Source organism: Megalobrama amblycephala, linkage group LG18 (assembly GCF_018812025.1).
Source record: "Megalobrama amblycephala isolate DHTTF-2021 linkage group LG18, ASM1881202v1, whole genome shotgun sequence".
NCBI lineage: Eukaryota > Metazoa > Chordata > Actinopteri > Cypriniformes > Xenocyprididae > Megalobrama > Megalobrama amblycephala.
In genome coordinates this window covers 17,143,325-17,170,015 of record NC_063061.1, presented here as the reverse complement: position 1 = coordinate 17,170,015, position 26,691 = coordinate 17,143,325, and the positions used below count along the sequence as shown (strand labels likewise).

At 35.6% G+C, this 26,691-nt stretch overlaps 3 protein-coding genes across 3 annotated transcripts in view; all 3 read left to right on the top strand.

Annotated features, from left to right (window-relative positions):
- The window catches only part of afap1l1b (actin filament associated protein 1-like 1b), a 33,818-nt gene extending 16,851 nt beyond the window's left edge, over positions 1-16,967 (top strand). Inside the window, exons 2-19 of the mRNA XM_048166596.1 lie at positions 1,659-1,784; positions 2,041-2,124; positions 2,386-2,474; positions 4,860-4,971; positions 5,052-5,150; positions 5,238-5,449; positions 5,567-5,746; positions 7,170-7,262; positions 7,385-7,463; positions 9,705-9,860; positions 9,961-10,172; positions 10,251-10,396; positions 10,491-10,563; positions 13,030-13,132; positions 13,283-13,450; positions 15,889-16,064; positions 16,153-16,281; positions 16,396-16,967. Coding sequence (XP_048022553.1) covers positions 1,659-1,784; positions 2,041-2,124; positions 2,386-2,474; positions 4,860-4,971; positions 5,052-5,150; positions 5,238-5,449; positions 5,567-5,746; positions 7,170-7,262; positions 7,385-7,463; positions 9,705-9,860; positions 9,961-10,172; positions 10,251-10,396; positions 10,491-10,563; positions 13,030-13,132; positions 13,283-13,450; positions 15,889-16,064; positions 16,153-16,281; positions 16,396-16,422 — 2,264 coding nt within the window. The 3' untranslated portion in view covers positions 16,423-16,967. The remainder of the gene's footprint in view (positions 1-1,658; positions 1,785-2,040; positions 2,125-2,385; positions 2,475-4,859; positions 4,972-5,051; positions 5,151-5,237; positions 5,450-5,566; positions 5,747-7,169; positions 7,263-7,384; positions 7,464-9,704; positions 9,861-9,960; positions 10,173-10,250; positions 10,397-10,490; positions 10,564-13,029; positions 13,133-13,282; positions 13,451-15,888; positions 16,065-16,152; positions 16,282-16,395) is intronic.
- A 1,835-nt stretch (positions 16,968-18,802) lies between these two features.
- On the top strand, positions 18,803-24,913 carry grpel2 (GrpE-like 2, mitochondrial). The gene is made up of 4 exons (XM_048166040.1): positions 18,803-18,958; positions 21,119-21,278; positions 23,421-23,502; positions 23,597-24,913. Exons 1-4 carry the CDS (start codon positions 18,882-18,884, stop codon positions 23,929-23,931), a joined length of 654 nt encoding a protein of 217 aa, XP_048021997.1. The 5' UTR covers positions 18,803-18,881; the 3' UTR covers positions 23,932-24,913.
- A 62-nt stretch (positions 24,914-24,975) lies between these two features.
- On the top strand, positions 24,976-26,281 carry nhp2 (NHP2 ribonucleoprotein homolog (yeast)). The gene is made up of 4 exons (XM_048166041.1): positions 24,976-25,245; positions 25,391-25,460; positions 25,565-25,670; positions 25,771-26,281. Exons 1-4 carry the CDS (start codon positions 25,095-25,097, stop codon positions 25,894-25,896), a joined length of 453 nt encoding a protein of 150 aa, XP_048021998.1. The 5' UTR covers positions 24,976-25,094; the 3' UTR covers positions 25,897-26,281.
- Positions 26,282-26,691: the final 410 nt, after the last annotated feature.

Sequence of the window (26,691 nt, the reverse complement as noted above, 5' to 3'; positions counted from 1 at the left end):
TCTGATTTTCACCAAATTCGAGTCTGATCATCTTCAGACCGAGCTGGCAAAAAGTTATGGATTTCGCATTGATAGATGTTTTTGTATACCGCATCAACAAATTTGATGGCATGATGCTAAAAGGACACTGAGGTTGTTTCTCTGCAATGCTTTGGCATACTGACACCCAACCAAGCTGTATGGTGGTTCATTGTCACCTTACTCTGACCATGCCACATCAAATTTGTAACAGCACCACCTATTGGTCAAAAGTTATAAACCATTAAATCATATTACTAGTGATTGTATTTATGATTTTTCAGCCATTTTGTAAAGTTTTATGTCACTATTATGTAATATTAATGCAAAATGCAAACACATTGAATTTGGATCCACAAGTTAAAATATTATTAGTTTACAGAACTTATTATATTATGTTTGACCAACTTAAATTAAGTTGACAACAATTTTTCCACAGGTCCCGAAGCTGTATAAAGATTCTGTTTAAGTGTTTCTACTGTATTGTCCAGTATAATGTGAGCAGCACAACCCAGTTCATCATTGTCAATGTGCAATCTAACAAAATCATATGATTACATTGGAGAGTGGGTCTTGTGCATGGCACAATTTTACTGAAATGGCTCCAAGTGACTATGATCAATCTGGCTCTCCCAGAATGCAACTGACAAGACAAGACAGGGAATTGAGGAGATGTATCATGAGGATAGAAACTGAAGTTGACTGCCAACAAGCAGTGCACAATTATTTACCTTGAACATAAAAAGTATTGAAAACAACAGGACACGCAGTCACTTTAAAATGAGCACAGAAAAAGTTTAATTTTAGAAAAATTACAATAAAAACTGGTAGGAGTACACCTTTATAGTGTTTATACCAAAATCTTAAGATGTGAAAATTTATATATATATAAAAAAAAATAATAATTATTATCAGTTCCCACAACATTGTGAAAACTGTGTTCATAGTTGGAGTCTCTTAACCCAAAGAGAAATAATATTAAATCACCAGTAAATGTTAATCAGAATTTTAAAACCAGCATCTAACTGTACATTTCAGGTCTGGGCATTCAAGCTACTTTTCCACAGGTTTCCTTCTTAAAATTAATAATGAGACATGTCCGCACCTAAAGACAGCCATTATAGATGTTGTTGCATTCTTATTCCAAGACTTTCTAAAAATGTCATTTGTCTTTAGGGGGTTTCTTGTTTCCTGTGTTTGTTAGGCCATTCATAACACTGCATCTATTGTTCACCGTACACATATTTGCAAGAGCACTACCATAAGAAATCAATTCAGGTCATACCCCTTTTCTTTGCTTGTTTATTGCATTAAACCTTCAGGATATCAAGTTTGGCATTTTGGCAAGATTTCTTCAACAAACAGCCAAAGAAATCAGATTTCCAACAGCTGAGGTCTCATGATGGATCATGAAGGTCAAATGGACTTAATGGAAATGCCCAGTCACTCCCAGTAACATGCTTAGAAGATAAATGCAAAGAAAAGTTTTTAATAAAATTAAAATAAAAGTTGATGTATATAAAATCTGATGTGTATATAAATGCAAAGGGGTCCAAAAGTCTAAGATCACTAGCGATTGTCATCTTCTGCAAACATGTTTCTGGTCATTGATCCTGTCCTTCCCTTGAATCTTTGTGCAGGTATGGAGCACCTGGTGAAGGAGCTGAGTTTGCTTCTCAAGCTGCTGGAGAACGAGAGCGTGAGTTCAGCCACCGCAGAGAAGATGAGCGTGGTCAGAAACTTGGTCAAACAGCTGCAGCCATCTGGTGAGATTGAATAGCAAATATATAACAGCTGAGCTGAACCTATTGGCCATGGCCCCACTGAAAGGATTCACATGTTAATAATTATAGCAATGTAAAGGTATTTCAGACAGCAAAGTTACTCTGAAGAAAAGGACTATTTTAAAAAATTACTCATAAAAAATGTTATCCTAAAAATGTTCTATGTTGAGTTTAATGTAAGAATTTATGTGTAAAGGGTAAATCACACTTGTAAAGTTGCAAATTTATTTACTTACAGTGAATGGATCTGACTTTATATACATGAACACATCTCTCTATGGAAATGGTACCAGCTTTGTTGAATCATTGTTTGAAGAATTTGGTGAGTATATTTCTGTTTATTAAATACAGGTATTATAGACATTTTTAAAAATTCAGTGTTAAAATAACAGTTATGCAAACTGCTAAAAAAGTGCCTAAAACATTGTAATATATAAATTCTTGTAGTTGGGCCTGCAAAGAAATAGCAAAAAAAAAAAAAAAAAAAAAGAATGGCAGCTTTGTTAGTTATAATCATTTTCCCATGGTGTCTTATGAATCACATGTGTTGTAATTGTTCAGATGTTTTGTTGTTTGTTCTCAGATTGTGACCTGCAGGATCTCAGGGATTCGCCTGAAGAGATGAAAGCTGTGGAGCAAGAAGAGGCGTCCAAGCACTTGCCCACAAATTCGGTACTAGAATATGTAACAAAAGCAAAAACAAAAACATTACTGTTTAACTTTGAACTTTCTGTCCATCAAAGAATCCTGAAAAAGATATTTCACAGTTTCCACAAAAATATTAAGCAGCACAACTGTTTTTAACATCGATAATATTAAGAAATGTTTCTTGATCAACAAATCGGCATATTAGAATGATTTCTGAAGAATCATGTGACACTGAAGATGCTGAAAATTCAGCTTCGTCATCACAGAAATATTACTGTTTTTACCATATTTTGATCAAATGTATGCAGTCTTTCAAAAGCATTAAAGGATTAGTTCTCTTTAAAATGAAAATTACTCCAAGCTTTACTCACCCTCAAGCCATCCTAGGTGTATATGACTTTCTTCTTTCTGATGAACACAATCTGAGTTATATTAAAGGTGCCCTCGAATGAAAAATTGAATTTATCTTGGCATAGTCAAATAACAAGAGTTCAGTACATGGAAATGACATACAGTGAGTCTCAAACTTTGTTTAAAAGACCTCCGAAGAACAGGCGAATCTCAACATAACACCGTCTGTTACGTAACAGTCGAGGTGTACGCCCCCAATATTTGCATATGCCAGCCCATGTTCCTAACATTATGAAAGGCATTAGACAAGGGCAGCCAGTATTAACGTCTGGATGTGCACAGCCGAATCATCAGACTAGGTAAGCAAGCAAGAACAACAGCGAAAAATGGCAGATGGAGCAATAATAACTGACATGATTCATGATATCATGATATTTTTAGTGATATTTGTAAATTGTCTTTCTAAATGTTTCGTTAGCATGTTGCTAATGTACTATTAAATGTGGTTAAAGTTACCATCGGTTATTACTGTATTCACGGAGACAAGAGCCGTCGCTATTTTCATTTTTAAACACTTGCAGTCTGTATAATGCATAAACACAACTTCATTCTTTATAAATCTCTTGAGGGTTATATTAGCTGTGTAAACTTTGTTAAGGCACTGTTTAAGGCAAGCGCGAGCTCTGTGGGCGGAGAGCACGGGATTTAAAGGGGCCGCAGCATAAAATCAGCGCGTTTATAATGATGCCCCAAAATAGGCAGTTAAAAAAATTAATAAAAAAAAATCTATGGGGTATTTTGAGCTGAAACTTCACAGACACATTCAGGGGACACCTTAGACTTATATTACATCTTTTAAAAACATAATCTAGGGCACCTTTAATATGAAAATGGAACCAACAAGTATGAAGCTGTAGAAAGTGCATCCATCCATCATAAACGTACTCCACACGGCTCCAGGGGGTTAATAAAGGCCTTCTAAAGCGAAGCGGTGTATTTGTGTAAGAAAAATATCCATATTTAAAAAGTTATGAAGTAAAATATCAGGCTTCCGCCAGACTGCCCTCTGTATTGAACTTACGAAGAAATTGTAAAACTCTCGCAGTTCAAAAACTTACACAACATCCTACACCTTCCATACGCAACTTCAGTTAAGGCTGATTTATACTTCTGAGTCGAGTGTACGCCGTAGCTAGCCTGACGTGCACCTCTTCAAAAATGTAACAATGCGACAATTCTACGCGGATCCCAAGAGCTGTGATTGGTCTGCTTGAACCCCTCCTTCAGATCAAAAAACTGGCGTAGAGCAAGCGGAGAAGAGTAAGCATTTTACAACTTCCATAGGAATTAAAAACTGCAACAAAAGTCGTTGCCTTTTTGCCGCCAACACTGTCATCTCATGTCGTTCCACACCCGTAAGACCTTCGTTCAACTTCAGAACACAAATTATAAGATATTGTTGATGAAATCCGATGGCTCAGTAAGGCCTCCATTGACGGCAAAGCCATTGAAACTCTCAAGGTCCATAAAGGTACTAAAAACATATTTAAAACATGAGGGTGAGTAATAATTTTTCGGTAACTGGGTGAACTAACCCTTTAAACATGGATATTTTTTTTTACACAAACGCATCGCTTCACTTCAGAAGGCCTTTATTAACCACCCAGAGCTGTGTGGAGTACGTATATGATGGATGGATGCACTTTCTTCAGCTTCATACTCACTGGTCCCATTCACTGCCATTATAAAGCTCGGATGCATCGGGATATTTATTAATATAACTCTGATTGTGTTCATCAGAAAGAAGAAAGTCATACACCTATGATGGCTTGGGGGTGAGTAAAGCTTGGGGTAATTTTCATTTTAAAGTGAACTAATCCATTTAGAATTTAATTCTTTCGTACAGACCACGGACAGTAGCGTATTCTTAAAGCATCTAAAATAATTATAAAAATAAATAGAAAAATAAAATGCCAAATGAGAATCATTAAAAGAAAATTTTATATATTTTTTAGCATGCAAAGTTGAATTGAATAATTATAGGTTTTGTTTTGTCAGAGTCCCACAGACACACCTCCTCCAATTCCTACCACACCACCTCCTGACGATTACTATGAAGAAGCCGTCCCGCTCGGACCGGGCACAGCGCCCCAGTATATAACTACACGCAGTAAGTGCAAACACATTCAAGCCTAAGATGGCAAAGTAACAGCCAGCTATGAAACCTAACACAGTATACTTATTTACCAGACAACTCCAGCCCTCCAAACTCAATAGAGGATGCTTATTATGAAGACGCTGACAACAATTACCCGACAACTCGTCTGAACGGGGCCAGCAAAAACTCCTGTAAGGAACCTGTGCTGTTTTTCATGCTTGTGCAAATCAAAATGTTCTATATTTGTGTGGCATTTTAATGGTTTTCAATGTCAACAGACAATGATTCAGATGCACTCAGCAGTTCTTATGAGTCCTATGACGAAGAGGATGAGGAAGCTAAAAGCAGAGAGAGGACGCACCAGTGGCCCTCAGAGGAGAGTCCATTGGGCCAAATGAAAGATTGCCGCAAATGTGCCTTTCTGCTGCGCAAGAAGCGCTTCGGTCAGTGGGCCAAGCAGCTAATGATCATCCGCGAGAATAGACTTCAGGTGATTCGCACTGGGATTTTTAAAAGAAGACCGACAATCTATATTCGAAAATATCTGGATGAGTAGAAATGTATTTTTAATTTGCCAAGCTCTAAACTTAGTATTTATTCTCCACAGTGCTTCAAGAATCCCAAAGATCGCTCTCCACATATTGACCTGCCCCTGAATCTCTGCAATGTCATCTATGTGCCTAAAGATGGACGCCGCAAGAAGCACGAGCTTCGTTTCTCCATGCCGGGAGGAGAGGCACTAGTGCTGGCTGTGCAGAGCAAAGAACAGGCCGAGAGCTGGCTCAAGGTGCAAGATATAGCATAATATAATGGCTATTTACAAATTATATAAATAAATATATTGTCTAGAAATATTGATTTGAAATTATTATGTGAGAAGAATAAGACATGAAACATGCACAGATATGTAGGAAATCCAGGATTCCCATAGCGTGGAAATAGAGAGTTTTGAAATTGTGATTTCTAGGCATTAAAAAGTTAATGAAATGAATAAAGTCATGGAAATTTTATAGTGAATGTAACATTTATTTACATTATAGTATTTATTAATGTTTTAATAATTTTATTTTATTTTAATATGTTCATTTTTCATTTTTATTTTATTTTAAGTTTTAGTAATTTTGTTATATGAGATTTTGTCATGTTTATTATTTTTTTTAAATATTTCTGTTTAGCTTTAATTTCTTTTTTTTTCGGTTTTAGTTTTAATACTTCAGCTTCAACTTATTTTATTTCAGTTAGTTGGCAACTTTTCTAATTTTCATTTAAGTTATTCATCTAATATTTAATTTTATTTTATTTCAGCTTTATTTCAATTAATAAAAATATTTTTTATTTCTTTGGCTAGAAATTGGTCTTTGAAAGTGCAATATCTATGAAAAAAAAAATAGTTATAAATGACAGAAAAAGTCATGGAAATTCATTAGTCAAAAAGTGTGGGAACACTGGAAGTCATTTTCCTCAGCTCACAATTCGGACATTTTCTCAATTCTGACTTATTTCTTTGCAATTGCAAGTTTATATCTTGCAATTCTGTGAAAAAAAAAAAAAAAAAAAGTCAAAATTGTGAGATATAAACTAGGGCTGTTCAACGATAATCGCGATTATTGTGTACAAAATAAGAGTCTGTGTTTACGTAATATATGTGTGTTTGTTCTGTGTATAAGTATTATGCATATATAAAGACACACACCTACATGTATATATTTAAGAAAAATATGCATGTATGTATTAATATATATGCATATATTTATATTTGTATATATATAATATATAAATGTAAATATTTTATAGAAATGTAAGATATTTTTCTTAAATATATACATGAATGTATGTTTATTTATATATACATAATAATTAAACACAAAACAAACACACATATATTACGTAAACACAGACTCTTATTTTGTACACGATAATCGTGATTATCGTTGAACAGCCCGAATATAAACTCACAATTGCGAGGAAAAAAGTCGTGTATATTTCGCAATTTGGACTTTATAAATCGCAATTGCGAGTTTATATCTCACAATTATGAGAAAATGTCAAAATTGTGAGATAAAAAGTCACAATTTATTTTTTTTTTTTTATTCAGTGGCAGAAACAGGCTTTCATAGTTTTCAGACTTCACAGAGTGTCATAGATCAAATTAAATACCCCGTTTCTGTCAAATGTTAGCTGTATGACTCTCTTCTTTTAAAACTGCGTAGGTCATTCAGGAAGTGAGTAACCTGGCAAACAACATTAATGGAAAAGAGAGTTCATCCTCTCCGATGATACTGCGAAAACTAGAGCTGGATAAGGTAAGTCTGAACAGATTACTAACATCCAGTAGCCAGAGGACTCTAAACACCTAAACTATATTGATTACAATGTTGACATGAACATCCCTATAATTGTTCTGTTTGCTTCCTGGTTACTACAGATGATGTCACCAGATAAACATACTTCTGATTCTGACAGCGCAGCCAATGGCGACGTTACCCGCGAGATCTGTGAGAACGGTATGGACATAAATGATGAGCTTCTTTACTTATTGAATACTGTTGGGGTCAGAGTCAGTTTTCCAGGTGTAGCATGTTTCCTCTTGTTAGTTCTGTGATGTCACTCTGAAACAATGGCATTAGGAACTCAGGAAGGATGTAGCTGCTCTCTGCAGTACTTCCTGTGTCTTTGATGGGTCCTGAGGTTAAAGTTTGTCCATTTTTGTATGTCACATCCTTTTTTTCTTATTTTTTAGGTTTTATATTGGCATGCACATTATATTGATACCATATCAAATATCAGCCCATGTTAGACATTGTTTTAAAAAAAAGGATAGTTCCGGTCCTTGATTACGATTATTTGAGCTGCGTTCGAAACCGTTTTAAATTACTCTATGAACATACACCTGTGAGTGACCGCATTACATCAGTATTACTGCAACTTTCCACTTCTGAAGAACTACATTGCTTGGAGGAAGAATAATATTTTTATCAATAGCACTACATTTTGGTGTCTGTGTGTTTATGTAATGAAAACTTGCCAGGTATGTGTCACGATGGGTGGTTGTAATGATGCCCTCGACAAAGGAGATAATTAACCAACACAGTCAGAGATAATTAACTAACACAGACACAGGAACACACAGGAGATATAATACACACAACCATGGTAAATACTGACCAAACGAAGAACTCAATTAACTGCAGGCTTAAAGGGATAGTTCACCCAAAAATGAAAATTTTGTCATAATTTACTCCCCCTCAAGTTGTTTCAAACCTGTATGAATTTCTTTCTTTTGTTGAACACAAAGGAAGATATTTGGAAGAATGTTTGTAACCAAGCAGATCTGGCCTCATTGACTACCATAGTAGGAAAAAAAATACTATGGTAGTCAATGGGGGGGCGAGATCTGCTTGGTTACAAACATTCTTCCAAATATCTTCCTTTTTTTTATTTTTTGGGTGAACTATCCCTTTAAATACACAGACTGAGTAATCAATGGAAAACAGAACAGGTGTGTAAATTAGGAACTATGGAAACTAATAAGCACAGGGAACTCTGGCAAGCAAGAACAGGCTAAACCGAAGCAAAACACAGTGAAACAAAACAGACATACAGTAGAACCACAAGTTACAATATGTGGAATAACCGTTTTATAAAAGCAATAAGCCCCGTGAATTTCCACTCTGCATCGTTCCTAAAAATGGCCCTTAGCTGTTCTAAATTCACTGTAAACTATGGCTTCTGGAGGCTTATTGCTTTATTTATTTGGGTCATTGACGAATAAGGTTTTTAAAAGTGTAAAAAAAAAACATAATGGAGATATAATTAATTTTTGAAAGTTTTATTAAATGCTAACAATGAGATTATGTGTTTTTCTTATCACTTATCAATTAACACTTTTTTTTTTTTTTTACAAGATGGACAAAATTTGTCACTACAAAAAAGTCATTCGGTTTAACCAAAATTTCGGTTTTGCCAAATGACACTTTTGGTTATACCGAATAACAGTATTTTCAAATAATGCTAACAGGCTGATATCTAGCAAGCTAGCAAAAGGACAATCAAACATTATATATTTAGTACAAGTTTTTAAAATATTGCAACATTTTCCATGTTTTATAGCGGTTGTACCGAATGACCTGATGTTTCGGGACATGCGTATGAGCAAGTGAAAACATGAATTTTTCAAATAGTTAAGAGAGAGTTAGTTACTTTGCTTCACGACCATGTGGTCCTTTGCAGGTGTCTAAATGATGTTGACCACATGACTTGATCCAAAATGGTCCCTTTATATTGGTTACTCCAAATGACATCAATGAAATTAATTTTTCTGGACATTCTCATAACATGAGAAACATGACTTCTACACAATTTTAATACCATTTTGTACTGTTGATATATGATGACTTATTTATATCATCCAAAGTTTTTTTTTTTGTTTTTATAAAATGTTTTAGAAACATCTCATTATAAAACATCATAAAAATTTTAATTCAGGATTTTAAAAAATGAACTCTAAAATTATGTTTTAGAGTTACAGATGGATCCTGATTTAAAGCATGTGTAAAAACACTTGAAAACACAATGTTGCAAGCAACAGCCATACACTTAAGTGTGCTTTTTTTTTTTCTTTCAACTCCGCATTGCCAACATAAGAAGTCAAATGCATTTTCATAAATATAATCTAAACATGTTTTGTGTCTTGTCCTTGCACTATATGCATCCTCTTATGATGCTTCCTGTGTTTTTTCCTGTAGGAAAGGGCAAGAAAGGGACATTCTCTGAGCTGACTGGATCTATGAGTCGAGCTGCTGGCAGGAAAATCAACCGCATCATCAGTTTCTCCAAGAAGAAGCCGCCTCTGCCGGGCGAAACCAACACGCTTTCCCACCTGGATGACAATCCCCGTTGTGGTGAGCAGACATAAATCCACCTTCCCTTTGCGATTAGCTGTTGATCTTTTTCATCTGTTGAGACTTTCCTGCAAGTCTCTAATGGATTTTCTTTTCCCAGGTTACTTGAATGTTCTGGTGAATCAGTGTTGGAAGGAGCGCTGGTGTTGTGTGAGGAATGGGACTCTGTATCTTCATAAGGACCGAGGGGATATTCACACCCATGTTAGCTCTATAGCCCTCCATGGTGTAGATGTCTTACCCGGCCTTGGGCCCAAACATCCTTTTGCTTTCCGTATCATGCGAGCGAGCACAGAAGTGGCCGCCCTGGAGGTAATAAAAAGGATCTCGGTTACATTTTAAGGTCTGTCTTTAAAAAAAAAAGGTAATTTTGTAAAATAAAAACCTCAGGCGAGCTGTTCTGTGGAGATGGGCCGCTGGCTGGGGGTTTTGTTGGCTGAAGCAGGCAGCGCCACCACTCCTGAGGCACTGCATTATGACTATGTGGATGTGGACACCATCAGCAGCATCCAGAACGCAGCACGACACTCTTTTCTGTGAGTATATTTAGCCTGTTTTATGTTGGGATGTATATAGAAATTCACTCAGAATTTTTGTATTTTCATTCTAATTCTATTTTTCATGCCATAGGTGGGCGACCTCCTCCAGCAGCACCTCCACAGACCCACGGACTTACGACGAAGTTCCCTATGAAAGCGTGTTGGTAAGGTGTTAAGATAAATTAAAAATTTCAGTAAACAATTGTTGTGTTGAGCCTCGCAGCACCAGCTATTCTATTTTAAAATAAATTTGAACTTTCTAACCAGTGTTGGGGAAGTTACTTTAAAGGAGCCATTGAACGTTTTTTTACAAGATGTAATATAAGTCTAAGGTGTCCCCTGAATGTGTCAGCTCAAAATACCCCATAGATTTTTTTATTAATTTTTTTAACTGCCTATTTTGGGGCATCATTAAATATGCGCCGATTCAGGCTGCGGCCCCTTTAAATGCTCACGCTCCCCCACCCCCGAGCTCTCGACTGCCTTAAACAGCATAAACACAGTTCACACAGCTAATATAACCCTCAAAATTGATCTTTACAAAGTGTTCGTCATGCAGCATGTCTAATCGCGTAAGTATGGTATTTATTTGGATGTTTACATTTGATTCTGAATGAGTTTGAGGCTATGCTCTGTGGCTAAAGCTAACATTACACACTGTTGGAGAGATTTATGAAGAATAAAGTTGTGTTTATGAATTATACAGACTGCAAGTGTTTAATAATGAAAATAACGACGGCTCGTCTCCGTGAATACAGTAAGAAACGATGGTAACCTTAACCACATTTAACAGTACATTAGCAACATGCTAACGAAACATTTAGAAAGACAATTTACAAATATCACTAAAAATATCATGATATCATGGATCATGTCAGTTATTATTGCTCCATTTGCCATTTTTCGCTGTTGTTCTTGCTTGCTTACCTAGTCTGATGATTCAGCTGTGCACAGATCTAGACGTTAATACTGGCTGCCCTTGTGTAATGCCTCGATCATGGGCTGGCATATGCAAATATTGGGGGCGTACATATTAATGATCCCGACTGTTACGTAACAGTTAGTGTTATGTTGTGATTCTCCTGTTCTTCGGAGGTCTTTTAAACAAATGAGATTTACATAAGAAGGAGGAAACAATGGAGTTTGAGACTCACTGTATTTCATTTCCATGTACTGAACTCTTGTTATTCAACTATGCCGGGGTAAATTCAATTTTTAATTCTAGGGGACCTTTAATGCATTACAATATTGTGTTACTCCCTAAAAAACAATTGCATTACTTAGTTACTTTTTATGGAAAGTAATACACCCCAACCTAGGTGAGAAAATGTAACATGTGTTTGTTTTTTAATAACAGCAAAAAAGTTATATTTTTGGGAAATGTAAAGGCCCTTTCACCCCAATAGTGAAATAAGCGGCTAAATAAAATGCAAATTCACGCCTGTACAGTAGAGGGCGCAGCTCAAACAAACCTTTCAGCTGTGCTGCCATTCTGAATTAAAGAAGAATAGGACACAGGAGAAGAAAGTTAAACTCTTACTTCAGCAATAAAAATGTTTTTATGGTTAAATTGGATCGTCGAAGGTCAGCAGCAAAGACATAGTATATTTTGTTTAATTTAATATATTTAATTATTGCAGGTTTGTGCAGTATTCTGAGATTGCATTTCACTGTTTTCTTTTAATTTTGAGGAATACTGACTGTTTTTGTGCAAGTGAGATGAGTAAATGCTTACATTTAGTCTAGAACTACAATAACCATACCAGTTATTTGAAAAAAGTAATCTGATTACATAACTCAAGTTACTTGTAAATGCGTCATTTCCCCCCCCCCCCCAGACGGTTCAGTGGAAATCCCTGCCCTGCAACCAATTTCATTGGCTGAGGTTACTGTGACGGGTAGGTTTTAGGGATCAGGGTTGGGTGTAGGCAATCGTTATTGTGATTGACATGGCCAATAAAATGTTTAGAATCGGCTCCAGGGCGGGATTTGCGCTGAACTGGTTTGGGGAAAAAAAATCACACACTTGTAATGCGTTACCCTAACACTCTCTAACCATCAAAGAATCCTGAAAAAATGTAACATGGTTTCCACAAAAATATTAAGCAGCACACCTTTTTTAACACCTTTTAACATTGATAACAATAAGAAATGTTTCTTGAGCAGCAAATCAGCATTTTAGAATGATTTCTGAAGGATCATGTGACACTGAAGACCAGAGTAATGATGCTGAATATTCAGCTTTATATGACTATTGAAAAGCACGTTTCGGCCCACATGGGTGTTTTTTCTGCAGTTCAGCAAGAATAACCACAGTTATCTCAGAGCTGTAGTTCTTTTTTTTTTTTTTATGGACTAGGAAGCAACAACCACTTCTTCCTTTGTTGAGCGGTAATGTTGTGCAACTGTCTTTCTTATGTCTAGTCAGCTACAAGTCTTCTGTCATTGCAAGCATGTTCCTTTAAAAAAAAAAAAGTAACTTTTTAGGAAATCCTTAAATATACCTTTGTAATGCCTAAATATATTTAAATCATACTCGAAGCCAAGAAGTCTAAATGTTTATATAAAGTACTTCAAGTTTTTCACATAAACTGTAATTACTCCTCAATTTTTCCCCTCTTTTCCAACAGCAAGTAGATGAGAATCAGTCTAAACTGAAGCGTTATTCCTCAATGTCCAGTGTGGATACAGCCAAGGGTGACACACAGATCACAGTGAAGCGACACGGTTCCTGTAAGTTTTTTTTTTTTTTTAGGAAAATCACTTTTTTGGCTGACTTTTGAGTATCGTCTACACAAACACAGTCATTGCCTCATAATTTTACTGAATAAATTCTCTTGAATTGCCATTTATGACCAATTCTGTCTTGTTTTCGTGTTGTAGCTGTGAATAACTATGGTAAATATGGAAAGACGAGGGCGGAAGAAGATGCACGGCGGTATCTCAGTGAGAAAGAGCAGTTAGAGAAAGAAAAAGAAGAAATCAGGAAGAGCCTGCTGTCACTGCGCTCAGAAAAAAGGGTGGTGAAGGAAGGGCTGAAAAACGCTACAGGTGACCGACTCGAAGAATAAAAGAGAAATTATTTGTCTGAGTGTTAATCCAAAACATGCAAGTTGGTTTGTTACAATTTTGCAGTATTTGGCGCCACCTGTTGACAATACCCTCAGTTACATGAGCTGTTCATTTAAAGTGCCACTATTATGCTATTTTAAAGGATTAGTTCACTTTCAAATGAAAATTAGCTCAAGCTTTACTCACCCTCAAGCCATCCTAGGTGTATATGACTTTCTTCTTTCTGATGAACCCAATCAGAGTTATTTTAATAAATATCCTGATGCATCCGAGCTTTATAATGGCAGTGAGCGATACCAATGAGTATGAGCTGAGAACGTGCCTCCATCCACATCCATCCATCCATCATAAACGTTCTCCACACGGCTCCGGTGGGTTAATAAAGGCCTTCTGAAATGAATCGATGCGTTAGTGGGGGGAAAAAAATCCATATTTAACTAGTTATGAAGAAAAATATCTAGCTTCCGCCAGACCACCTTCCATATTTAAGTTACAAAAAAAACCAAAAAAAAAAAACAGGGAAGGCTTAGGACATAGCATAAGCTTTTTGAACTGCGAGTTGCGTTGCGCTTTCTTCCTAAGTTGAATACGGAAGGCGGTTTGGCGGAAGCTAGATATTTTACTTAATAACTTGTTAAATATGGATACTTGTTTAAACAAATGCATCGCTTTGCTTCAGAAGGACTTTATTTGGTCGTTTTCATTTGAAAGTGAACTAATCCTTTAAAGGCTCCTATTTTTGTTTTGGAGGTCTCCTACAAAAAGATTACATGCATTCAAGGTTGAAAAACACTAATTTTCTCATGATATACACCGTAGCATCACCTCTTTTCAAACAGTGTCTGAAACAGTTCTATAAATGATTCTGTATCTAAAAAACTCCTCCTTTCTATGAGCTACTCTCTTCTGATTGGTCAGATGACTCAGTCTGTTATGATTGGTCTACCGCTTACAGCATGTGTCAGAAACAAAACGGCCATTACCATATGTGGTTCCCAAACTGGGGTGACAAAAGGGGGTACGCGAACAAAATGCTGAGTAGTTCATTTAATTCTACCTTAAAATAATATTAAAATCGAGCATCTATTTCTAACTGCCAAAATGTCATAAATCCAGTACATTTAATCAAATTACCTCATCATTTGCAGTCAAAAATGACTGTATCCACATAAGCAGCATGCATATGATAGATTGCGTGCAGAATCTGCTCCCTTAAATCACGTCGTTCTCGACAATGCACCTTTGTAAAAGTGAGGATTTAGCATTTACTCGCATGAAGAACAAATATAGACACCGATAATTGATTAATTTCGATTTAAGACTCAAACTTTCTCCGATACAAAAACATACCTTGTGTGAGTTCTTGTATTTAATGATGATATTAACGAGCAAGAACGCAATTGTTCCCAAATATCCACATGACTGCAAACGTGACATTATTATACAACAGGTCAAAAAATAAAATGTACATTTTAAACACAGTACTGTAAGTACTCTATTTTGCAATGAAATAATAGTTCTGACGAAAACCACAGCAGAACTACAACACACGTCTGTGTTTCAAAAACAATTCTGCGGCTTTGAACGAATCGTGAGAGTCAATGATTCATTCACAGCCACTTGCTTCGTTACTGAATGAATGACTCGATGACTCACTCATAAAAACAGTGACTTGCTGCCACCTAATGGCGGTTTTAGTTTAATATTTAAAAGTTTTACTTCGTTTTACCATCATTGCATATTTTTCTATTGAACATTTTTTTTATTATTATTTAAAACATTATTTATTTTATAAAGTTATTCATAAAGGTAAAATAATGCACTGATTTGTCCCACTGTTTAGGGGACAAATATTGTCGCTTAATGGTAAAGTTGTGGAAGGATGGTACGTGGAAGGATGGTAATCCCTTCAGGGGGTACTCCACGCTAAAAAGTTTGGGAACCACTGCCATATCTGAATTTCAGCTCCGGAGGCTTCCTCAGTGCTAGTATGATACACAGTGATACGAAAAGTAACAATGGCGTCGGTTTTGCCATATCAGTTTGAGCCCAAATCCTCAGCTATTGGAAGTGCATGAAAAGGAAGTGCATTTCAACAACGTAAACCAAACTCTTCTAGGCCTCAGCTACAGCGTTTCAGGGCAGGTCAAAGTTGACATTGTTCACGGAAGCCAAATGAAAAACATAGGCTGGCATTATGCAAATTTGTTACAGACCTGCATAGCTTTGTGTGGAAAGTAAGACTGGAATTACAGATGACTTGTTTCATGCAGTTCTAAATTGGTTCTTTTTGGAGACAATAACTCAGACCTTTTACACTCAAAAACAGCTATATAATACACTACATGGAAGTTAATATCCAAAAAAAATTAATAGGGACACTTTAATGTTATATGTTTTGTACATATGTGCAACAGATAAACAGCAGAAAGCCATGGAGCAGCATCTGGCCCAGCTGGAAGAAAGCTGCCGTCAGAAGGAAGCTGAGCGAGTGGATCTGGAATTGCGACTCACAGAGGTGAAAGAGAAACTAAAGAAGTCTCTGACTGGAGGAATTCTGGGGGCACCTGTGGAAAGCAAACCCATCGTTAAAGTACATGCATTTTTGACTCTAAATATGCTTTTCCCTCAAAGTAACCTGAATTTACACTGAAAATCATTTTGTATCTTAATACCTGTAGGTTCCAGTTAAAAAAAAGGAACATATTTACAATGATGCCACTGTGCCGGTTAACTGTGCATCTGAAATGAAGAAACGTCCCCCGTCCATTTATGCGTCCGCCAAAGGAAATGTCATGCAGAAAGCCAAGGTATATGATTGAATGAATCTCTAACAGTATGTAGATAAAATGAAACATTCATAACTGATGCTTGAGATGTATAAATGTGTAAATAATAATATTGGTATTTTATTTTATATTTAGGAATGGGAGTCAAAGAAAGTGATGTAATTATAGTGCTGTCATCAAGAGAGTCTCGTCAAAAGGAAAGATTTCATCTGTGATCATCCTGGCTGTCCATTACACTACACTTATGCACAGGACAGTTGACCGTATGGTAGTCTGTATGTAAATGAAAATTAATGTTAAATAAAAAATAGCATGAGGATGGCAAGGATAAGGGAATGTTCAGGAAACAAAGTGTTTTATAAACATCTATTTGTTTAATATAAAAGTTAAAATAGGTGCCTGAATTCTTTGAAATTGTCGTTTCACTTCTTACTGTATAATGCCACAGGATACTGATGTGGACTTCCTGCTGATTTCTTTGTGCAGTCCTGAGATATAGTGTTTATATCTCGCTCTTTTATATGTTATGTGAAACTGAACTGAGTTCAAAGGATTTCCCCCCTTTTTTTTACACTAGGGCACTTAATTTACCAGATTTATTTATTTCTACTTTGTACATAAAACCAGTTTAAAGAAAAGAATCATTGTTTTTTCTTTATCTCTGCAATATCTTGGTAACTGTAATAAATGTGTTTTCAAAAAATGGCTTTGTTGGAGTTTTGTTTATAGAAGCATTTTCATTGTGGATTACACTGAAATAACAACATCAACTAAAATAGGGTTTGCTTCTGAAATCTTGTGAAATGGGGAAAAAGCCTTAGGTTTACCAGCATTAATTCATCAATTGTTTATCAAGCAGATCCAGGGTTGTCAACTGGGGGTTCACAGACCTCTTGGTATCCATTAAGTTACTGTAGGGGGTCCATGGATTGAGTTTTCCTTGAAAATACATTCTCAATGTGATTGATGTGGAGTGTTAGGCAAGGCAAGGCAATTTTATTTGCATAGCACATTTCATACACAATGGTAATTCAAAGTGCTTTACATAAAGAAGAATAAAAATAGAACATGAGGAATAGAAATAACAGTAAAAACAGAGAATTTTGCTATCTGAATGGAAGAGCTAGGAAGTCTTAGGGAGTTTTGTTGTTGTTGTTGTCCGTCAGAGTGGATCTAAACGGATCTATCCATCAGAGCAGATCTAAATGGATCTTCCTCACACGACAGGACCGCAACCTGTTAAAGGTGCCATCAAATGTTTTTTTACAAGATGTAATATAAGTCTAAGGTGTCCCCTGAATGTGTCTGTGAAGTTTCAGCTCAAAATACCCCATAGATTTTTTTTAATAAATTTTTTTAACTGCCTATTTTGGGACATAATTAGAAATGCGCCAATTCAGGTTGCGGTCCCTTTAAATCGCGCATTCTCCACCCCCGGAGCTCACGCTTGCCTTAAACAGTGCATAAACAAAGTTTACACAGCTAATATAACCCTCAAAATGGATCTTTACAAAGTGTTCGTCATGCATACTGCATGCATGCATCTGATTATGTGAGTATTGTATACTGTTATATTGTTTACATTTGATTCTGAATGAATTTGAGGTTGTGATCCGTGGCTAACGGCTAATGCTACACTGTTGGAGAGATTTATAAAGAATGAAGTTGTGTTTATGAATTATACATTATATTTAATAATGAAAATAGCGATGGCTCTTGTCTCCGTGAATACAGTAAGAAACAATGGTAACTTTAACCACATTTAACAGTACATTAGCAACATGCTAACGAAACATTTAGAAAGACAGTTTACAAATATCACTAAAAATATCATTTTATCATGGATCATGTCATCATAGTTATTATTGCTCCATCTGCCATTCTTCGCTGTTTTCCTTGCTTGCTTACCTAGTCTTGATGATTCAGCTGTGCACATCCAGGCGTGCACATGCCTCGATCATGGGCTGGCATATGCAAATATTGGGGGCGTACACCCCGACTGTTACGTAACAATCGGTGTTATGTTGAGATTCGCCTCTTCTTCTGAGGTCTTTTAAACAAATGAGATTTATATAAGAAGGAGGAAACAATGGAGTTTGAGACTCACTGTATGTCATTTCCATGTACTGAACTCTTGTTATTTAACTATGCCAAGATAAATTCAATTTTTCATTCTAGGGCACCTTTAAGGCACTTCAAAGTGATAAAGTTTCAATCTCCCCTTTTGCCAAGACACCTCAAATATTATTAATGCTTTTTAATACCGTGTTACGGATAAAATCGACCGCTTTATTTTAGGGGGTCTCTGAGCTTGCTGTGAATCTGAGTGGGTGGTCCTTGCCTGGGGCACAAAAGGATTACAACCCCCCTCAGGCAGATTATTGTGTTTAATAAAGGATTCAATCAGTCAAATACAGTAATGAAGGGGAAAAAACAACACCTGTCTGATTTAATTGTTTTACAATAAAAGATAAATGACCGTAGAATAAGGATTTCATCTTTTTTGCTGCAGAATCAGTAAAGTGAGTTGTTTTAGTGAATCGACTCACTGATTCTGAACAGTGACTCGTCGAGCAGGTCACGCGCGCACGTCCCGGCCACCCACATACGCTACTGAGGAAATGGCCGTGCGTTTTCTGTCCGTAACGAGAAGATACCCGATCGATTTGTGCAGGTTAACACCAAGTGCTGTCACCAGGTAAAACATGATTTATAGTGTAATACTCAGACAAATATGCAAATGCTACAAGAAAGAGATGTTTTTCGTTCATATTTTCGCCATTTTTACCGTTTAAAGTGTTGTGGGGGACGCGTCGCTGCTAACTTGCTAACGAGCGAGTTAACGGTTTAGCGGGACTCAAACCTCAATGTAAACAATAAATATACAACCCAGACGAGATTAAATTGTTCACAAACAACAAACACGTCGACCATCTGTGGTTTTGTAGTTTTAAATGGTGTTTCTTGCCACAAGTTGTTTAGCAAAAATACCCCATCAATCACATCTGCCACCTTTAAATCACATCTGTGTCTTTCTTTAAAACCTTTTGTCCTTCTAGCGGGCAATGAAATGTAACAATGCTATTACAATCTGTATTTCAGTCGTGTCAGACACCGGTAAGACTCTAATGGGTTTTCTCTCTTTCAGGGTTTGTTTAGTGTTTTCATAACTTTACTTTCCGTTTTGTAATCATCAATCCTACGGCTCATTTACTTTCACTACTAACGTTATACACGTTAAACGGAGTGATGAATGAATGTTTAATGGTTTTTATTGCATTCCTGTGGATTGTCTTTGTTAGAGGCACATACCGACACAACCCTCCTATTGTCCCAAGATACTTCATCCACCTGTGATCTTTTGGATCATATTGAACACACATTGAAAATCATTTAAAATTCAAGAATTCTTGTTTAGGATACAATGGGTAAAGGGCACATATTAAGATTTGTCTCAAATAGTTGTATTTCTTAAATTATGTTTTTTTATGTATTATAAAAACTCAAAATAACTTAAAATAAACAATTAAAAATGAACAATTGATACAACTGGCGATTGAAATAATTAAATTATGTTCTAGTTTTTTCCCTTTTTTACGGAAGAGGATTAGGGCCAAGCAATAATAAAAAAATAAAGCCATCTCGAGATTAAAGTTGTTAAATTTCGAGAAAAAACTCGTTAAATTTCAAGAAAAAAGTCGAGATAAAATGTTGAGTAGAAACTCGTTAAATTACAAGAAAAAACTCGTTAAATTTAGAGAAAAAAGTTGTTAAATTACGAGAACAGATTCGTTAAATGAGAAAAATGTTGTTAAATTTTGAGAAAAAAGTCGAGATAAAATGTTGGGAATAAAGTCATTAAATTATGAGAAAAAAGTCGTTCAATTATGAGAACAAATTAGTTAAATTACGAATTTGTTCTCATAATTTAATGACTTTTTTCTCGTAATTTAAAGACATTTTTTCTCATAATTTAACGAATTTGTTCTCGTAATTTAACGACTTTCTTCTCGTAATTTAACGAGTTTATTCTCAACATTTTATCTCGACTTTTTTCTCGAAATTTAATGAGTTTATTCTCAATATTTTATCTCGACTTTTTTCTCGAAATTTAAAGACAATTTTCTCATAATTTACCGAATTTGTTCTCAACATTTTATCTCGACTTTTTTCTCAAAATTTAACGAGTTTTTCCTCGTAATTTAACGAGTTTATTCTTAACATTTTATCGACTTTTTTCTTGAAATTTAATGAGTTTTTTCTCGTAATTTAATGAGTTAATTCTCAACATTTTATTTAGACATTTTTCTCGAAATTTAACAACTTTAATCTCGAGATGGTTTTATTTTTTATTATTGCTTGGCCCTAATCCTCTTCCGTACTTTTTACTGAAGTCATACTTTAACTAAATTAAAATGAGGGAATTAATTAGTTAATTCTGTTATATTACTGTGTACATCATCTATAGTTTTAATTTACAAATAAATCTCCATTGTGACATGTTTCACATCTATCACAACAAATCTATTCCTCTCCATTTATGCCAAACAATTTGTTGTGGGATTACCGGTGCTTTTAGGGGGAACAATTACCCAAGTGGCCTTTTACCCTGAGGGGGTCTTTATCTCCATTGTATCCTGCCATAGAGAACACTGTATTTATGACTAAAACTTTGACAGTGTAAAATGTTTTGGTCTCAAAAAAAAAACATGTTACATGCTACATAAGCATTGCAGTATTGTGTTCAAAAGAGGCATTTTGAGGCTTTAGAAGCTGCCTAATATAAAGTACAATTTAGATTTTGATGCGGTGATCATTTTGAGCATTTTACAACTGTTTTCTTTTTCCTGTCCTCCAGGTCTGTTGTAGGCCTCTTCAGCACTGCGGCGGAACAGCGTAGTACCGGTGACGACTGCCATGGTGATGATGGAGATGACGACCACAGTCACTCTGTGACACATGTCAGGACGTTGGAGTTGAGAGCTAGAAAACTGGAAGAGCAGGTTCACGACCTCACGGTAAGTTCACATTGGGTTTTTTAAATTCAGTCACGTACTGTTTGTGTAGGGATAATTATCAACTGCTGTATCGACCAGGTTGGTATTTAGTAATTTCAGCAGCATTAGCATTGGTCAGTATCTGTGCCTTACTGAATTATGTATTTATTAGTGAATTTCAAGTAAATATTCTTCACATATACATCGTAATTACACAAACATCTTAATTGCTGTTAGCTCCAGACTGTGACCAGATGGTTTCATTTTGAAACCTTTTTTTCCTGCCAGTGTGACTACATTTTGTTAGAGGTTGCCCTGGTGCGATCACCACATTGCCCAACTGATAAGAGCTGCCATTTCTGTTGCAAATGAGAAACATCAAACAGCCAAACGAAAGCAGAAGGAAACCGTTTAACAGCTCGGACCAATAATAGACAATGCAGTGTGAGCTCAGAACAATTACTTGGGCCGATTTTTGATCACACACAACACTGTTACTACTCAGCACTGTTAAATCAAATGAGAAAGAATTAATAACATCGCTGCGAGATCTAGTCTGAAGCATTCAAATTCAGCACATAATTCTCTGTTATAAACCATAGATATTAGACAGACAGCGCTGACGTGAAAACACTGTGCCATGAATGAACAAGTTATAAAAGGCTTTAAACATGGTATTTTGGCAGAAGTAGTCATTTCATTTCAGGGTTCATACAACCTTTTGAGAGTGAAATTCAAGCATTTTTCAAGAAGTGCTTCACACAACATTTTCCAGAACTTCAAAAATCTGAATATTATCCAATTTACAGTAAATTTTTAATGTGATGACCAAAAACATTATTTGCTCATCCTTAAAAGATTGTCCCCATTTGTAAATCTAAAAGTTTTGAGATGTACTTGGTTGCAAACAAACACTTGTTTAAAATTAATAATGAAATTAACACTAAAACCACTTATTGGCTTATAAGCCATTTCTGTTCTCTAACACACATATATATATATATTTTTTTTTTTTTCTCCACGCATGTGCTTTTGAATTTATATTTATATATATATTTTATATGTATATTATATATATATTTATATTTATGAATCCACTATTTTAAAATATCCATTTTGTCAAAGTTTAGCTTTTTGTACTGAAGTATGAAGTAGGAAAAGTCACAAAATCTTTTTTTTTTTTTTTTTCAACTTGCAACTGAATTACACAGAAAGCAAGTAAAGTGCATTCCTTTCTTAATCACTGGAGCTGTCGGTCAGTTCAGTATGATATTGTAAAAGCGCTACCAAATCAGGTGCTTGGTGCCACCATCTGTAGAACTTAGTGACACTGGTGCTACTGCTGTCAAATGTCAAATTTTATCATATTTAATCAAACTTGTCCTGTTTTCGTTTAGTCAAGTTTTAGTCGACAATAGGCTGGGCGATATATCGCATGCAATTGTCACGCGCATTTCGTCAGTAAAGCCGGTTCCCTGATTACTGCTAAATCGCCATCACCTGCTTTTAAATGGAGCGGCATTTAATAAACAGAGCCGTAGATCACTGATAAGCTACGCAATATCGCGTTCATTATCGCAGATGAATCACCTTCGATAATGAACGCGATATTGCGTAGCTTATCAGATATTATTAACAAAATATCGCCCAGCCCTAGTCGACAACATGTCTGAGCATAGTTTTAGTCAATGGAAACTTAGTCACATTATATACCTATATGTCAATATAATGCAAACTCATACACATGGTTTATTTTACCTCCTCTAGATTTATTATAGGCTATTTATCAAAATTAACACACACTACATTATTAGAACTGGTAAACAATATACTTAACAAAATTTAAAGCAGTACAATTCTTAATATTACCAAATTACATTCATGTTTTTCTATTAAAACAAGAGCAAAAAAGATCTTTTATCATCACACAGATAATGCATTTTGATATAGTCACAAATGTTGTTTAATGATGTTTGTGTCGTCTTGTCTTAGTCATGGAAAAAAAGTTGTAAAGCATTTTCCGTCATAGATTTCACTAATAAAATGAACACTAATTGCTATAATTAAGGCGTTTAACCCTATCTGCATTATATTGATTTTTAATCAAAGTTGTATCTGCAGTTTGGTTGTTTTTGCCAATTGTTAATCAAACTCTTTTCACAGGAGCGATACAAACGAGCCCTAGCTGACTCGGACAATGTTAGAAGAAGAACACAGAAATTTGTCGAGGACGCCAAACTATTTGGTAACCTTATTTTAATTTAGCCACACATATTTCTTATGTGTTCACATTGCATTGCTATAACAGTATTGCATTAAACATTATGCTCCTCCTGCAGGGATTCAGAGTTTCTGCCGTGACATTGTGGAGGTGGCAGACCTGTTGGAGAAGAGCGCAGAAGTCGAGGAGAGAGATGGAGTACAGCAGCTGACACAATACCTGGCATACATACAGGGACGGCTGCAGGACGTCTTCACCAAACATGGACTGGAGAAGATGACACCCGTGGGAGGCTCCTACGACCCTTATCAGCATGAAATCGTCTGTCATACTCCAGCAGAGGGAGTGGAGCCTGGCACCATAGCTGTGGTGAAGCAAGACGGTTACATGCTGCATGGACGTACCATTCGCCACGCCCATGTGGGCATTGCTGTGAAGACACAGGAGCAGTGACAGGGCCTTGATTCAGTCCTCTTATGTTTTTTTTTTTTTTACACCCTTAGTATGTTCTTACATCTCTAGACAACTACACATTTGACTTACTCTTTGAAGTAATGGTTATTTATATGTATTTATAAAAGTTGCGTTTTCTTCTTTTCCTAACTTCTAATCTACACTGATTAATTAGGCCTTGTTATTTGTGTTTTAGTTTTGTTTTTGTTTTTTGAACCCCCGATTTACAGAATGTCCAATGCCCATTTAATGTTTGGAAAGATTCATTATTGTTTTGTGTGTGTTAAAGAGAATTGACCTGGAAAAATGCACTTTACACCCTTGTCATGGTGGTTTCTGTAAGTGATTAGTAGTTTTGGCGCAGTATTTTATTAGAAAGTTTCTAACACTTTATAATAAGGTTCTATATGTTTAACAATAATTAATGAAGTAGGCATCAGTCATGTTTACAGCACTTATTAATCTTGGTTAATGTTCATTTAAAAAATATACTATTCTAATTCATATATAGTTCATAATGCATCATTTAAATGTTAACTCGATATTAATAAATGCAGTAAAAGTGAGTAGTTCATGTTAACATATAGAACATTATTGTAATGCTCCCTGAAAGTCATTGGCTGTTGTTGAATGTGTCAAGTAAGTGTTATAAGGCCACCATTTACCCAAAAACAAATGCTAGAACTTTTCTCTTTTGGAGGGGAGAAATGCACATGAGATGTATATGTATCCAAAGTGGAATTGAACAATGTTATTTGGGAGATGAAATTCACAAAAATATTTATATGTATTTATTTTGTTTGTAATATTTTGCCCTGATAGTTTTTTGTTTGTTTTTGTAACTGAGAAGAAAAACTGTATGCTATTTACATTTTCATGTAAACTAAGGTTTTTACAGATGTATTCTTTGTAAATAATGAAAACGATTAGTTGTGAGTATGTGTGCGAGGTCTTGACTGAATAAAATCTCATCATTTGTTCATCCTGTGCACTAGGGGTCAGTGTTTCCAAACTGAACTCGCGTTACATGCCGACGAAATACTGGAGTGGTGAAAAAACACCGGAAATACGTTCAGATTCACTGCACGTGTGTTTTCTCCTGCAACACAAAATCGCACTGAAGTTAATCTCTCAATAATAACTTTAACATATTTTAGCGAAAAATGACAAAGGTAAAGAAGGAGAAAACCGGTGAAGAGGAGACTGGGGGAACAGAAAAATCCTATCAAGAATTATTAGCTAATATAAACCCAATCGCAAACCCGCTTGCATCGCGTAAACTAAGTAAAAAACTCTACAAATGCGTCAAGAAAGGTAAAAAATGTTTTATTTTTGTCCTCTTGATTATTTATAACACCTTTGAGTCTGAATGGAAGTATACTAAATATAGTTATACATAAATTTATTGTTTGAGACAGGCACGTGGTTCATTAGAAATGTTACTCGTTGTTTTTCACAGCTGCTAAAGCCAAACAGATCCGACGAGGAGTAAAAGAGGTTCAGAAGTTTATCAACAAAGGGGAGACTGGGTAAGATGAGCTTTATTTTCCTCATGTTTTAGTATCATAGTCACTAGTTGAGCAGTCCACACTAAAGTATGTTTTTTTTAACATTATTTTCTGTCATCTTCTAGTATTGTGGTATTTGCTGGAGACACTCTTCCCATCGAGGTGTATTGCCACTTACCAATCATGTGTGAAGACAGAAACATGCCTTATGCTTATGTTCCATCTAAAGTTGTAAGTTGAGAAGTGTATATGATATTATATTAGCCTTTCTTAGATCAAATTGAATGTACAGAGTTACAATACTCATGTGTTTGTATTCGTCTTTCTGTAGGATTTGGGCTCCTCAGCAGGATCCAAACGTCCCACCTGTGTTATCATGATCAAACCGCATGATGAATATAAAGAAGCCTATGATGAGTGTCTGGAGGAAGTCACATCTCTGCCTAAACCAATCTGAGGACACTGGACTTGATGCATTCAATCATTCTATTAAACATGAAAATAAAATGTCAAGTTAGGATGGTTTTGGGGGACTTTGCATGGTGTCAGTGTTCACCAGTGCATGTAATGTCATTTAAAGACTCAGCCCCATTCTGGATAGTTGTTATATTTGTGGACTTCTTCATTTGTAGAAAGGAGAGCAAATGTATGATCACCGATAATATTATGTTGTTTAAAGGAAACTTCGGTTTATGTCACCAATTTTATTCTATTTTGATTTTTGTAATGATTTCTGTATTGACTGGTTTTCAGTTTTTCATAACTAACTTGATTTTTTGATTTTGGCGCAGTGGACCTCTGAGAGCTCCAAGAGATGTTGAAATAAACCTTTTTTTTTTGTACTATGTTTTTTCACATCTGTTTCTTTGGATGTATACTATTTTAGCATTTATACTTAACTTTTGCATTGTTCTATGATGAGGATATGTAATTATAAAATCCAATGCTGCTTAACTTTGAAGAATTATCAATATGAAATCCTTCAATGTATTCAGCATTGAATGCCATACATATGCATTCTGGGAGAAAACATCTGATGTACTGGCCTTCTTCAAATCAATTTGCATGTATTTGTATTGCGCTTTTTACAATGCACATTGTTTCAAAGCAGCTTTACAGAAAATGCATGTCTACATTACAATTTAGAGTAATTTGTTATCCGAGGCACCAGCGTACATATCCATGTGTCAGAAATGTACAGTTCTAAAATAATACAAATCATGCCGTTAGCTAACATCATGTATTCAACCCA